At 44.1% G+C, this 15779-nt stretch overlaps 1 protein-coding gene across 5 annotated transcripts in view; it reads right to left on the bottom strand.

Annotated features, from left to right (window-relative positions):
* Window positions 1-5813: 5813 nt before the first annotated feature.
* Window positions 5814-15779, bottom strand: part of LOC148144102 (uncharacterized) — a 58686-nt gene continuing 48720 nt past the window's right edge. The window contains exons 1-2 of one of the 5 annotated variants that reach the window (XM_087974588.1): window positions 13525-13611; window positions 5814-7528 (exon numbers count right to left, since the gene is read on the bottom strand). In XM_087974588.1, coding sequence (XP_087830714.1) covers window positions 5935-7155 — 1221 coding nt within the window. In that variant the 5' untranslated portion in view covers window positions 7156-7528; window positions 13525-13611 and the 3' untranslated portion in view covers window positions 5814-5934. Of the gene's footprint in view, window positions 7529-7641; window positions 7978-8163; window positions 8296-13524; window positions 13612-15779 lie in introns of those variants that run through there. The other 4 variants (XM_087974587.1, XM_087974586.1, XM_087974589.1 and 1 more) reach the window with 4 other exon arrangements.

Below are 15779 nucleotides of genomic sequence, written 5' to 3'. Positions count from 1 at the left end.
TGAGGGCTTGCATTTTCCTAAAACAGGGGTGGGCAGGACTTGTACAGTTAAGGGTAGAGCCCTGGACCATGTTGTGAAACAGAGAAACATTGGGGTAGAGGGGCATTTAGATACATAGTTCTTTGAAAGTTGCATCATTAGTGGACAGGGTGGTTAAGAAGGCATTTAGCACCATTGCCTTTATTGTTCCCCCCATTGCGTATAGGAGTTGGCCCATCATGTTGAGGTTGTACAGGATGTTGGTGAGGCCACTTCTAGAGTACTGAGTACAGTTCTGGTCACTCAGTTACTGGAAGAATACTGTGCTGTACATCTCTATGACTCTATAAAAGAGCCATTACAAATTTGATGGACAAAACAATTGCCTTTTGAGAGAGATAAATGGGAGCATCAATATTTAAGTAAACTTCCAATTTTTGTTTTCCTCCCAAAGTCTCTGTTTTGTCGGGGACAGTGCAAGCCAGTAGGCCTTGCAACTCAATCTCATCTTGTCCCCACCCAATATTCAAGGGAAATTAAGGGATGATGAAAAATACTGGCTTTGCCAGTGATGCTCACAGTCCATGAACAAATAAAACAGATTAGGGTGCTGCCATCACTGCATGTGTCAGAATTAAGTGATCAGAAAAATTCTGAACTCACACGACACACAGTTTGCGCACAATGCCATCATGTCTACTAATTCTGATCATTTCAATTGATATTCAGTCTGTACCAAATTCAGAGCAGCCACGGTTTATGTTTCATTGGCAATTCTACATGTTTACTCTCTATTATCACAATCTCTTTGACGTTGTTATATGTATTTAATCTTTAGATTGGTTGTGTCATTTAATTGTGAAACAGACTGAAAATTCACAACTTCACCAAATGCCAAAACGGTTTTATTTAGGATGTTTGGGCACTAGCACTGACAAATAAAATATCAAAGAAATACAAAGTTATCAGGAGAGATACATATCTTGTTTAACCAAATACATTGGCAGTGCAGAGAATTTCAGCAAAGTGCAATAAATATTCACTTTGTACCCCTTATTCAACTCATTCAAGAATTTCAAATTGAGCTTGAGGTAATTCAAGAGCAAATGGCAACATTCGTTTGTTAATACACTCACCATAAACTCTGATAAAAATAATCTTTCAAAGTAACAATGTTTAATCCCAAATGGAGCAATTAAGTGCAAAGTTACTTTCAACCATTTGATAAAACACTGCAGATTTTATTTCTTATGAAAAACAATTTTATAGTTTTGATAAGATCTTTACAAATATATTAAACAAAATAGCTTTCCTGTGTATCAATATTTACAACAGTTATGCAGCTATTATTTGGCAATTGACCAACTAATTGAAATAACTTCAGAATAAAGTAGCTGCTTCATTATAATACATTAAGATATTTTAATAAAGTCATGAAAACGAAATCTTTAACACAAAGTTAAATAAAATACAAAACCATCTTCCAGAATTCAATTCAAATCATATCTGTTGAATCACAAAAAGATGATGCTCAATGTACCAATGACAGACAATCACTGGTAATGAAGGAAAAACATTGTGAAGAACATATATATCTCAATTATATCTTAAATGAATATCTACTTTGTCTTGGACAACAATGACTGAAAGTTTTTTTGTCAAATTGAAAACTACAATAGCAAAGCTTTAGAAAATCCATCACTGAGCCCAACCTTGAATCAATGTTTTTTTCAGGAAATCCTTTTCAGATTTCAGGCTTTTCCAGCTACAATTAGCACGAAGGGAAAGGATGAGCAATAGCAATATCTTGGCTCTCACCCAAGTATTCTCCAAAGGAAAAAAAAATGCATCTCGATGGGAACATGAATAAGGAAGGAATCAGAGGGATATGGGCCAAATGCTGGCAAATGGGTCACTAGGTTACTTTAGGATATCTGGTCGGCCTGGACTGAAAGGTTTGTTTCTATGTGCTCATTACAGATACTCCTCTTCTGTGATCCCCAATCATCTCCCCATACCAGCTGTACTTTTCATGAAATAATGTGACAATTGTTGACTTCTATCAACCTCTTCAATCCTGAGAAATTTCCTCTCTCTGCAAAATGTGGTTCACGTTGGCAAGTTCAATCCTCCTCTGTTCCTCAGGAACGCACTTTATAATGTGCAATGTTCTCAATAGCTGTTTAACATTCAATGGGGAAACTACTTTCAGTCCAACAGTTAGACAGAATTTCTCTGAAATGTTTATAGCAAATGCACTGCTCCCACGAGAGCTCGTGGGGCCACAGTTAAAATGCTTTTAACAGTCTTTTCCTTTTAAATTTCCCTGCCTTTCCAGGATAGAAATTTTCTCCCAGAAATTATTTGCCCTGAAAAAAATCCAGCAGTAAAATGATTATGGAGCTATCAGTAAAAATGTCTCAGTTGGATTATCCAAGGTTAGAAATGGAAGAACATCTCTCTTCAAGGTTACAGCTCAATTTGCCCTTTCAGCGTTCCTTGAAATTAAGGTGTTCCATCATAGTGTTTAATCATGATCCATTAAAAGCAGTATCTACTCTCATCTGAGTGCAGAACCAACTCAACTGACTGAACAAGCAAAACAACTTTTCTGTATGCACTTTAGATGTGACATCCTCTCTCTCTCTCTCTCTCTCTCTCTCTCTGTTGACCCAACAGGATTATCAGGGCTATCGAGTAACGATTGCTGATCTACAGTTTGCTTCTGCTGGTTAACATAAGCATTTAATAACTGCCAGCCTGGTCATCCCCAAAGTCAAAGAACAGACTGTTCACCTATGCCTGAGCAGAGGATAAATTTCACTTGGAACAGATCACAAAATGACAACAGTTACCAGTCCCACAACTCATGAGTTTCCATGGACAAAGTTAAAAATCACACAACACCAGGTTATAATCCAACAGATTTGTTTGGAAGCACTAGCTTTTGGAGCACTGCTCCTTCATCAGGTGGTTGTGGAGAATGAGATCATGGTCACGGAATTTATAGTCAAAGGAGTCAAGTATTATGGAAATGTGATACATTAAACAATTTTAGATTAAATCTTTCATCTTTTAGAATGGGTTTCTGCTCTTTGGTATGTTAATCCCAGAATTTGGTTTTAATTAACTTCTCAAAAATGCCATTGAAATGCAGAGCTTTTTGAACAGAGGTGTGAATTCTGTTTGTGTCCCAATGTCCATTCAGACTGACATTTTTCTTAGAAAAGCTCTGTACTTAAATTACATTCTTGAGAAGGTAAATTATAGATCATGGTGGATTGGCAGTGCTAAATTACCCACAGTGCCCAGAGATGTGCAGGTTAGGGTGGATTAGCCATGGAAAATATGGAGTAAGGGGGTGTGTATGGATGGGTAGCAATATGGAGGGCCAATGTGGAATAGATGGGCCGAATGGCCTGCTTTCACATTGTCAGGATTCTGTGACCCTCCCCAACAAAGGCACATTTTATCTGCATCTATCCTGTCAAGCCCCTTTCAGAATTCTACTGGTTTCAATAAGATCACTTCTGATTCAGAGAGATATACAGCACAGAAACAGACCCTTTGGTTCAAATCGTCCATGGATTCTCAAACTGAACCTCGTCCCACTTGCCTGTATTTGGCCCATATCCCTCTAAACCTTTCTTTTCATGTACCCATCCAAATGTCATTTAAACGCTGTAACTGTCCCTGCATCTCCCACTTCCTCAGCAAGTTCATTCCTCATGTAAACCACCCTCTGTCAAAACGTTGCTCCTCAGGTTCCTTTTACATCTCTCTTTACACCTTAAAAAATGCCTCCTACGTTTGAGCTGCCCTACACTAAGAAGACCCTTTTTATTCACCTTAGCTCCACTCCATGACTTTATAAGTCTCAACGAGTGCAGCCCTCAACCTCCTGTGTTCCGGCAGCTGGAACTGACAACTGGAAGCGGCAGAGACAAACCACTATAAATGCCGGAGGAAACATCACAAAAGCACTTCAGAGGAGGCTCCCAAGCACTCAGGATGTCACCTAGACAGGGGACGAAACGTCTGCAACACAAATTCCCAGCTCGGCGAACAGAACCACAACAACGAGCACCCGAGCTACAAATCTTCTCCCAAACTTTGAAGTATTCTTCCTCTTACAGGGTCACCCAGAGCTGTACTCAGTACCCGGAAAGTGGCCTCACCAACATTCTGTACCTCAACAAGGTGTCCCAACTCAATGGTGTGAACAGTGGAGGCAATGCTGCTGAATGCCTTCTTAACCTCCCTGTCTAGCAATGATACAACTTTCAAAGAACTATGTACCTTAACTCCCCCCATGTCTCTGCTTTACAACATGACCCAGGGCCCTACCATTAACTGTACAAGTCCTGCCCTTCTTTTAGCAAAACGCAACCGCTCGCTGTTATTCATACCTCTCTCATACACACGCTCTCTCTCTCAGTCATATACATGTACACACCCCCCCACCCCCCCGAACACACTCACAGGCTTATACTCCATCACACTCACACTTTACCAAATGTTCACAGTCTTACGCACACTCGCATGCACAAACTGACATGCACACAATCACACTCTCTTATGCACGCACAACTTTATGGAGTGAATTTGTATTGGCAGAATTATATTTGCAGATATTCAATTTTGCTCAAAAAGCACAGAATCTGCTGGCAGCCAATGCAGCCAGTCAATCCACGTAATATTTTATAAATTCCTATTTTGGAAATAGAACCAGTCTGATTCAAGATTGGGATACTGATAGACTCGAAGCTCACACCTGTAATGCATTGTCTGAGCTAAGATATCACTTTTAAAAAAAAACCTTCAGTCATCTCAAGACTATGACTTAAAAGTAGTTCTGGGATTTACGTATTAACGAACTAAAACCTGCAACCCATTCTAAAAGATGAATAGCTTAACAGCACTCTAGGTTTGTTCAATATATCCTATTAGTGGCATGATACTGTGATTTTTGTAATAAAATATGTGTCCTATGATCCTGCTCTACAGCTACCTGATGAAGGAGCAGCGCTCCGAAAGTTAGTGCTTCCAAATAAACCAGTTGGACTATAACCTGGTGTTGTGTGATTTTTAACTTTATCCACCCCAGTCCAATGCTGGTATCTCCACATCATATCTCGCGAACACAGCCCACACCTTGGTGCTGCCAGTAACCTTTACAATGCTGATGAAACGACGCACTCTACACTCCTGAAAAATTTACAATTTCTAACGATACCAGCTACTCATTCACTGCTCCATCTGACACACGACATTGGAAACTTAGTGCAGGTGGCTGAGAGAAATGAGCAGCTTTAAAACAAAAACCTGTTGGAGCTCAAAGATTTCAGAGTCTGAGCCCAGCAGTAAGTTCAGGTTACCTTTATTGTGACACAACTTTGTGACAGCTCCAGATCACCTCAGCAAAAAGGTGTTGAAAAAGTAGCTGCTTTTTAACAGCTCAAGGTCAAAGCACAGCCCCCCACCCCACTTTCTTTACTATTGGTCACCACTGACTTGTCCCTTTGTAATTGGATCCTTGGTACAGCCTTAACCCGGAGGAAGTATTGCTTCACTCAGCAATTTCAACCCAGACCTTGTCTCCAAGTAAGTTTCTCCCAGCCCAACTGCTGGGAGGGAAAGAAGTGGGGCGAAGCAGGTGGACTCAACCACACTGCTGTCGGTCTGCAGCCACGTGTAGGCTAGACCAGGTAAAGGATGCAGCTGCGATGACTGAGTGAATCCTTCCACAACAGCAGTTTCCTTCCCTAAAAAGGACGTGACTGAATCAGAATGGGGCTTCCCCCCCACCCCACCCAATGGTTTCATTGTTAAATTCTGACCTCCAGATTTCTGACCGAATTCCAAATCCGCCATCTGCTGCGGTGGGATTCAAACCTGGGAGTTCCAGAACTGGGTTGGTAGCCCAGTCCATATTGGTACTCGACAGTCGCTCCTTCAATCCCCCTGCGATGGCACGTGAACTCCTTGGTGCCTCCGCAGGGTGGCTGCCCGGGTAAAGCCCTTCCCACATTCGGGACAGCTGAAGGGCCTCTCCCCCGTGTGGACCCGCCGATGCTTCACCAGGGCGGAGGAATCGCTGAAGGCCTTCCCACATTCGGGACAGGGGAATGGCCTCTCCCCCGTGTGGACACGCTGGTGCTTCAGCAGGTCAGAGGAATTGCTAAACGCCTTCCCACATTCGGGACAGCTGAAGGGCCTCTCCCCCGTGTGGACCCGCTGGTGTTTCAGTCGGGTGGAGGAATCGCTGAAGGCCTTCCCACACTTGGGACAGATGAAGGGCTTCTCCCCCGTGTGGACCCGCTGGTGTTTCAGTAGGGTGGAGGAATCGCTGAAGGCCTTCCCACACTTGGGACAGATGAAGGGCTTCTCCCCCGTGTGGACCCGCTGGTGCGTGCGCAAGTTGCCCATCTGAGTGAATCCCTTCCCACACTCAGGGCAGCAGAAAGGCTTCTCACCTGTGTGGATCCGCTGGTGGATCAGCAGGACCGACGCCTGGGTAAAGCCCTTCCCACACTCAGGGCAGCTGAAGGGCCTCTCCCCTGTGTGGACCCGCTGGTGCTTCAGCAGGGAGGAGGAATTGCTGAAGATCTTGCCGCACTCTGTGCAGGGGAAAGGCCTCTCCTGTGTGTGGACCCACTTGTGGGTCTGAAGGGCAGAGGAATCGTTGAAGGCCTTCCCACACTCGGGGCAGCTGAAAGGCTTCTCCCCAGTGTGGACCCGCTGGTGCGTCCGCAACTTGCCCTCCTGAGTGAATCCCTTCCTGCACTCGGAACAAGGGAATGGCCTCTCCCCAGTGTGGACCCGCCAATGGGTCAGTAGGGTGGAGGAGGTGCTGAAGGCCTTCCCACACACAGTGCAGGAGAACGGCCTCTCCCCCGTGTGGACCTGTCGGTGGGTCTTTAGGTCAGAAGAATAGCTGAAGTCCTTCCCGCAATCGGAGCAGCTGAAGGGCCTCTCCCCGGTGTGGACCCATCGGTGCCTCAGTAGGGCGGAGGAATTGCTGAAGGCCTTCCCACACCTGGGGCAGATGAATGGCCTCTCTCCGGTGTGACTGCGCCGATGTATCTCCAGGGCAGATGGAGCACGGAAGCTTTTCCCGCAGTCGACACACTTCCACGATTCCTCCACGGGGTGGGATTCCTCAGGTTTCTCCATGGCCGAAGCTTCAGCTGTACACAAATGCGTGTAGAGCCCCTCCTCACCGTGAATTCCTCTTTCCAGGCTGTACAACTGTTTCTGGCTCCACACTCAGTGCGCTGCCAACAGTAGGGTCACTCACCCAGACCCACCGATGCTGAAAATGTACTCAAACAGGAACCAAAAAGCTTTGCTCCTTCTCACAGAATAACAGTCAAACATTGTTGCAGTCAGACATTGACAACAAAGTGAGGACTGTAGTTACTGGACAGTCAGTGCTGGAAAAGCACAGCTGGTCAGACAGCATCTGAGAAGCAGGAGCGTCGACGTTTCAGGCATAAGCCCTTCATCTGTTAATTTTGAAACTTCCGTCCTCAGATCGCCAAATACTCTGTAAAAAGAGATTACAAAAGTCATCAGTGTCAGTCCAGGGTAGAAATTCAGAACAAGCATTTCTACTTTCTTTTCTTTAGTTATTCCACAAAATTGAAAGCACCATCTCACTCTCTCTCTCTCGGTTCTCACATTAACGTCTCTGGGAAGTGGGGGGAAAGGAGACATCAAAGCATTAACACCGACACCAGAGAGAAACTGTACATATATTAGTAGAAAGCCAGAGTCATAGAGATACACAGCACAGAAACAGACCCTTCGGTCAATCTCTTCCGTGCCAACCTGATACCCAAAATCAATCTAGTCCCATTTGTCAGTACTTGGCCCATATCCCTCTGAACCCTTCCTATTCAAACACCCATCCAGATGCCAGCATCCACCATTTCCTCTGGCAGCTCATTCCTTACACACATGACATTCTGCATGAAAACGTTGCCCCTTAGGTCCCTTTTAAATCTTCCCCCCACCTTAAACCTATTATCTTCTGGTTCTGGACTCCCCCATCCCAAGGTAAAGACCTTGTATATTTACCCTATCCATGCCCCTCATACGTTTATAAAAAGTCTGTAAGGTCACCCCTAAGTCTCTGGCGCGGGAGGGAAAACAGCCCCATCCCATCCCATCCCTCCTCACCCGGGTAATTAAGACACATTCCTGAGTTTGCAGAGTCTGCCCCCTCCCTGGAATCACTCCAGTTGCTCGAACTGAACAGATTTTACCCCCACTCCCTCCCAGGATGGAGGGTTGCCCAGAGGGAGGGAGTTTCACTCTGAAACGGACAGGGCCACTTCCGCGTTATGACGTCATAGATGATGCGAGGGGGCGGGGAAAGGCCGACAACAGCCCCGCGCACTGCGCCTGCGCAGCCCTGCAGTTTGCAATTGGGTAATCCCTTCCTTTCAGAGAATTCCCAGAGTGTGGAAACAGGCCACTCGGCCCAAGGAGTCCATACCGACCCTCCGAAGGATAACCCACCTACACCCATTCCCCCAGTGCTCTGACTAATGCACATCCCTGAGCACTATGAGTAATTTAGCTTGGCCAATCCAACCTAACCTGGACAAAGTTAAAAATCAAACACACAACAGGTTGATTTGGAAGGACTGGTGTTAACAGCGGTGCTCCTTCATCAGGTGATTGTGGAGAATAAGATCATAAGGCACAGAATTCATGGAAAAACATTACAGTGTCCTGCCACTGAAATGATATATTGAACAGACCTGGATTAAGTCTTTCATCGTTTAGAATGGGTTGCAGGTATCAATAATATGTAAATCCTAGAACTTCCTGTCAGTTATGTGTGTGCATGCATGCATGAGGGAGAGAAAAAGTCTCTTTCCGTGCTGTATATCTCTGTGTCTGTACGATAACAAATGCTTTATTTACGTTGGTGTAAATATTGTTGTAAATCATAGCTGGGTGCTAATAGTTAGATGTAAGGGAGAGAGTATTCCTTAAGTAGGGCAGTATAAAAATCCTGGGAAATCTCTATTTCTGGTTTAGTTCCTAATGAACAAACATTTGGGGGTAGCATGGTGGCTCAGTGGTTAGTACTGCTACCTCACAGCACTAGGGACCTGGGTTTGATTCTGTGTGGAGTTTGCACATTCTCCCCGGGTCTGAGTGGGTTTCCACCGAGTGCTCCTGTTTCCTCCCACAGTCCAAAGTTGCGCAGGTCAGGTGAATTCGTCATGCTAAATTGCCCATAATGTTAGGTGCATTAGATAGGGGTAAATGTAGGGGAATGGGTCTGGGTGGGTTACTCTTTGGAGGGTCAGTGTGGACTTTTTGGGTGGAAGGGCTTGTTTCCATACTATAGGAATCTAATCTAATTAAGCACGAGCACCTATATATTTAACTTTGTTTCATTTTTCTTGTTTGATTCCATGCTATGACTACACTCTTGTGTCTGATTGGTTTGAGAGTCTGGGAGATTGTGGGTTGGGTCTCAATTCACAATGTTTTATTGTTCCAGAAGGTGTAAAGGGGTGGGGGTGGGGTCAAAGCTTCAGCAGAAATCCAGCAGAGCTGAGAGCAGACCCACATTTTACTCTGTTGGAACAGGAAAATCAACAGAGGACAGAGAAACCAGGACCTGAAATCCGAGCTGACACCAGATTACCCTGTGATCAGTGCTTTCATTAGCACCTCTCCCATTGTCTTACTTTCCATTTGACTACCCCCCTCAATTTTCAGGATCCAATCCTTGTCATTCTGAAGCCATGTCTCCATTAGGAGTCACAGATCATAATTATTCTCTTCAATGTGTGCAGTCAATTCATTCGCTTTTGTTACAATGCAGCACACATTCAGACACACCGTTTTTAGTTTCCATTTTTGTGATCTTTAGAATCCAGTTTTGATTGCTGGTATATTTACTCTCCTTGTCCCTTTCTAGCATTCTCTGATGTTCATTTCCACATCACGACATTGCTCACCAGCCTTGATTTGGATTGGCCAGGCTAAATTTCCCAAAGTGTCCAGGGATGTGCAGGTTCGGTGGGTTAGCCATGAGAAATGCAGGGTTATAGTTCCATAGTAATAGAAGCAGGAGTAGGCCATTGGCTCATCGAGCCTGCTCTGCCATTCATTAAGCTCATGACTGACCTATCCATCGTCTCAGCTACTCCTACCTCCATTGTCCCAACTCCCCTTAATTCCCCTACCATTGCAAAAACCCATCCAACTGTGTCTTGAATATACTTAATGAAGCTGCCTCCCCTGATTCCTTGGCAGAAAATTCCATAGATTCACTACTCTCCAGGAAAAGCAGTTCCTCCTCATCTCTGTCCTAAATCTATTCCCCCTATTGAGTCCGAGTCTCATCTACCAGCAGAAATGACTGATAGGGTAGGGCTTCATCCCCACAGTTCAATGAATTCTCACTTTCCAAGATGTATTCACTCATTCAGTTGCTGTCTCACAAATAAAAGATTTAATTGCAACTTCTTCTGTTCCCAGACAAGGCAAAACATCTTTGAAAGCTGCTCTGAAAGTCCAGTCTTCACAACCACACATCTGCTTTCACCGAAGATGATTAGAGTCATAAGCACAGAAACAGACTCTTCAACCCAACTCATTTGTGCCAACAAATCCTAAATTAATCTAAATCATTTGCCAGCATTTGGCCCATATCCCCCTAAACTCTTCCACTTCATATTCCCATCCAGATGCCTTTGAAATTTTGTAGTAATTGTATCAGACTCCATCACCCTCTGTGAAAACGTTGCTCCTCTGGTCCCTTTTAAATCATTCCCTCTCACCGCAAACATATGCCGTCTAGTTTTGGACTCCCCTATCCTGGGTACTCATCCTATCCTGCCCCTTATAAACATCTATAAAGTCACCCCTCAACCTCCAGTGCTCCACGGAAAATTTTCACCGGCCTATTTAACCTCTTTCTGTGTCTTAAACACTCCAACTCTGGCAACAGCCTTGAAAAACCTTTCTGAACCCTTTCAAGGTTTCACAACATCTTTCCTGTAGCAGGGAGACCAGAACTGAATACAGTATTCTAAAAGTGGCCTAACCAATGTCCTGTACAGCCACTCCATGACTTCATAAGACTCACTTTCAAGGAACCATGAACCTGCACTCCAAGATCTCTGTTTTGTGACACTCCCCTTCACTGTGCCAGTCCTGCCTGGATTGCTTGACCAAAATGCAACACCTCATATTTCTCTAAATTAAACTCCATCTGCCACTCCTCGGTCCATTGGCCCATCCGATCAATTCTAATTTACAGCAAACTCTTATTCCTCTCTTATTCCCTGGAAGCTGAAAATCTCCATCTCACACACTCTCCCTCCATTCTCACTTTGCTGAACCTAATCCCTGCTGTACCTCATTCTGAAGGGTCTGGTTCATGCTGATTAACAGGTGGCACAAAGCTAGTTCCTTTTTTGACTAAAAGCTTTTCCCTGGCTCAAGGAGACTCTGTCCATGACTTTTTCAGAGAGGTAATAAACCGGCCGAGTTCTGATCAGTCTGGTTTGAACGTGGATGAAACGGATTTTGAAAGGCCTTTTGTTTTTATGTAAACAGGTGTGACTTCAGGCCAAATTGGTCATGTTTTAGAAGTGACCTGTATGAAGAAAGGGGAGTGAGCTGAGCAGTTTTAGTTCAGTATTGAACTGGTTGGCAGTTCAACAGGGAGCTATGCGGAAACTCTCTCTCTTTTCCGCCTCTCAACTTCAACCTATAAGCATGTGTTCCATTTATACTGGTTTTCAAAGGGAGTTGGCTTATTGGGACTGTTGAGCATATTCAGAACAGCATAACTGAGTCTAGTTGGATAGGCTGAGTTCTGTAGGGGTTATTTATTCTGATCTTTATGTTTCATTGTGTAATTTTGTGAATAAATTTTTGTCTGTTTTAAAATCTAGTAGTCAACCGAGCTAACTTACTCCAGGTAATTTTCACTGTGCACTTACCAAATCAAATTGCAAAGTTAAGGTCTGGGGCTGCCTGCTTAAGAATGTTTTGAGTGGTCTGGCTTAGTCCATAACACAGGCCCACACTCTCACTCAGGGGAGATATAATTGAAACATACAGAACATTGAAAGGCCTAAACAAAGTGGGCATTGGGAAGATGTTTCCATTGGTGGGAGAGACCAGAGACTAGAAAAGGGAAGACCTTTTAGAAGGGAGATAAAGGAGAAACTTTTCAGCCAGAGAGTGGTGAATCTGTGGAATTTATTGCAACATGAGGCTAGGTCACTGAGGGTATTTAAAACTGAGATAGATAGGTTCTTGAGTATCAAGGGGATCAAGGGTTACGGGGAGGAAGTGGGAGAATGAGGTTGAGAAACTTATCAACCACGGTGTGTGGTATGAGCAGACTTGATGGGTTGAATGGCCTAATTTCTGCTCCTATGTTTTATGGTCTCTTGCTGTCTTGGACACAGTGTGAGAGAATTGGGAGCAGGAGTAGCCATTTGGTCTTTTGAGCATGCACCAGCACTGAACAGATCATAACTGGATATGAATATACCGACATCTAAGTGGATAGGCTGGGACTTGTTTCACAGGAGCACAGGAAGTTGAGAAGTTTATAAAACCAAGAGGGTTGTCAATGAGGTGAGTGGCTGGTGCTGTTTCCTTCAGATGGGGGTTTCAAGATTAGGGAGCAAACTTTTAAGGAGAGAGGAGAAAGATTTTAAAAAGACATGAGGAACACCTTTTTTTGAAAGAGAGTAGTTTGTGTGTGAAATCAATGTCCTAAGGAAGTGGTGGATATAGGTACAGTAACAACATTTAAAAGACATTTGGATAAGTACATGAGTAGGAAAGGTTCAGAGGGATATGGGCCAAACTACATGGGACTAGTTTAGTTTGTGAATATATTCAGCATGGACTAGTTGGGCTGAAGTGTCTGTTTCTGTGCTGTATGACTCTGTAACTGTTCTGTACTGGTCTTAAAACCATTATTTTTGCCTTCCCCCATCACCATCCACTTTTTTGTTGTTCAGAAATCAGATGAACGCAGGCTTGAATATATTCAATGGCTGCCTGATCACAGAAAGCAATCCCAACTTCTGAACTCTTGCTAATATACCACTTGCCTTGCTGATTGCCAGTCTGACAACTGGCAGTGACTGGTGTGGAAGGATGTTGACGCGCCTTTGTACATCCACACATCATTCCTGACGAAGGGCTCGTGTCCAAATCACCAACAATCCTGGTCCTCGGATACTGTTTGACCTGCTGTGCTTTTCCAGCACCACACTTTTCGACTCTAATCTCCAGCATGTGCAGTCCTCACTTTGTCCACATCCCACTATATCACCATTTAAACAATGCACTTTTTTTCTGCATTTTCTTCCACAGCAAAGGCAAAATCATCACATTGTGGTAATGCGTTTGCCAATGAGGACACAGACCTGAACCAACGCTTGCAGAGTCTGTTCCCCCAACCCCCGATTCACCCCATTTCCTTTCAGTTGCTGCAAGTCAACAACTGAATCTCAGAATTTAGAAAAGAGAGTGCCGTACTCACAGATGTTGGACAGAGGAAGGAGGTTGCAATCGAGGGTGAAGTTCAATCTTTATTCAGAGAGAGAGGAGCAACAACAGCAACTTCCGAAACTCATGCTCCAACTTCCGCATTCAGACAATAGGGGCGCTCTGATTGGCAGGAGGACCAGTCTCTTTCCGGTCCTCCAGTGCTTCCTATTGGTCCATCAAAAGAAGGGCGCGAGCCGTGTGCGCGGACACCGAGCTGCTGGCGCAGTTTTCTTGCTGGCTCCGAGGAGCATGCGCAGTGCTTGCTGCCACAGAGACGCTGGAGACCATGGGAGGTGGTATTACTGACAGATTTGAAGTGTCCAATTGCCAATAGGAGAAAAAAGGCGGGAGCCACTTTCTTTTCCCCATCTGTGGCTCGACTTCTTAGTCCTTTTGCATTTGTTTGGCTGCTCAACTTTTGTATATCTTTTCCCCAGGGTCGGGGTCCTAAACGAGAGGGCATAGGTGTAGGGTAAGTGGGGAAAGATTTGAGAGAAAAACAGTGTGAAAGTTAACTGGCCTTAAGAATTGCCCTCTCTTACACCCCAACAAAAATAGATTGTTCACAGCCTATTGGATCACTCAGTGGGAAGAATGTTGTGAAACTTGAAAGGGTTGAGAAACGACTTGTAAGGATGTTGTTAGTGTGAGAAACAAAAGCTCACTCACTTTAATAATTTCAGTCCGAGACAAATATCTGAATCCGCCATTTATTTATACACCTATAGGTGGGTGCCCTGTCTCATTACCAGGTAAGGTAATGACAAAATGCACACTAAATCCAACAAACTCTCGAAATTTATACAGTTTGAATCCCCATATTTTTCCTTATTCCATTGTCTGTTCCCTGCTTCGCTTACGTCACTCATTTCCTTCAGACTGATCCCACAACTTCTGTTTATCCTGTTTTGTCCGTGACAAACTCTTATCTCTGACTCCCATAAGGGTGTTTGACGTCAGTCTATTATAGATTATTGATTAGGCATATCTTTTCTTCTATCAGCATCTATTTCCATCCAGAGGCCACTTTGACCTCTTTGATTAGGGTTTGTTCCTGTGTCCCCGTGTAAGGGGGAAACAGATGCTTTCCTGTTTGCCCATATATCCACCATTGTTCTGTAATCCCGTCTCATGCTTTCTTTTTGCTGAATATGTATTTTCTCATTCCTATTCTGTATCAGAATTTATACTTGCAGAAATAACATTAATTTATTTATATCCCACAATTTCCCCTTTTTCTTTTCATTACAATCTGTTATCTTCTGCATTTTTGTCTCTTTCTTTTTTAAACATTGTTCCCAAAATTCGCAAGCATCATTTCAGAGATTTCATCCATCTTAGTCTCACTCATCTCCTTATTATTTAGTTGATAAAGTTCCTCTGTCAAATGTCCCCTCAGGGGCATTCGTTTCACCAAGGCTGTTTCAATCAGCCTCTGGGTGAGCCCTCGTATACAGGGTATGACACAACAGCCAATGGCCACCAATACCCCGACTACTACTATCAGGGAAGTAAGGATGGAAACCACCACCCCCTTTCTCTGCTAAAATCATATCAAGGGCTATTCTGTTTTCCCATGCCATCCTACTTGTCGCATCAAGCTGTTCTGATATTCCTTTAACCGCCTCTCTTGTATAATTTATAAATCGCTGTTGATTATAAAAAATGTAATTTATCCAATCTACATTTTTATTAATTGTTGCCCACCAAAAGAGAGCTGACTCAAAGCCTGCTGCAATCTGGTTACGAGCTTTGAATTCAGGTACTCCCCTAGGGACTCCTACCGAATCAAGATAAATCCTGTCATCAAAAGAATTATCTAACAGTAATCTCTTACCCCTTCCCTTTTTCCCTACTATCTTTTCCTTCTCAAATGCCAGGGTAAATGGAATTGCCAATTGTACAATTGCACATATCCCTCTCCAATCCGGAGGTAGGGTGGGTCTCAATATTTCTCCTCCACAGTACCACCACAGATCCGCTCGGGGAACCTTTAATGCTGAGTAGTTCCCTCCCTTCTCCGTTTCGGTAACATTCTTAATCTCTGTACATAATTTCAGCTCCCCCAAATCTCTCGACCGATTTGTACCTCGCCTGTGCACACATGACGTGTGATTTCCAACTGCGGCGGAAAATGTGGGGGGAACTTTTGCATCTTTCTCCTCCAAGGGAGGGAACATCAGAGATAGGGAGGTACAATTCCCATCATTCCATGCAGTCTCATCCTGGTACAGGGCTATCAT

The sequence above is a fragment of the Chiloscyllium plagiosum genome, unplaced genomic scaffold (assembly GCF_037043375.1).
Source record: "Chiloscyllium plagiosum isolate Xiang-an unplaced genomic scaffold, Cpla_swu_hap1 HiC_scaffold_27, whole genome shotgun sequence".
NCBI classification, from domain to species: Eukaryota; Metazoa; Chordata; class Chondrichthyes; order Orectolobiformes; family Hemiscylliidae; genus Chiloscyllium; species Chiloscyllium plagiosum.
The sequence above is the reverse complement of the archived record's forward strand: the minus strand, read 5'-3'. Positions and strand labels throughout refer to the sequence as shown.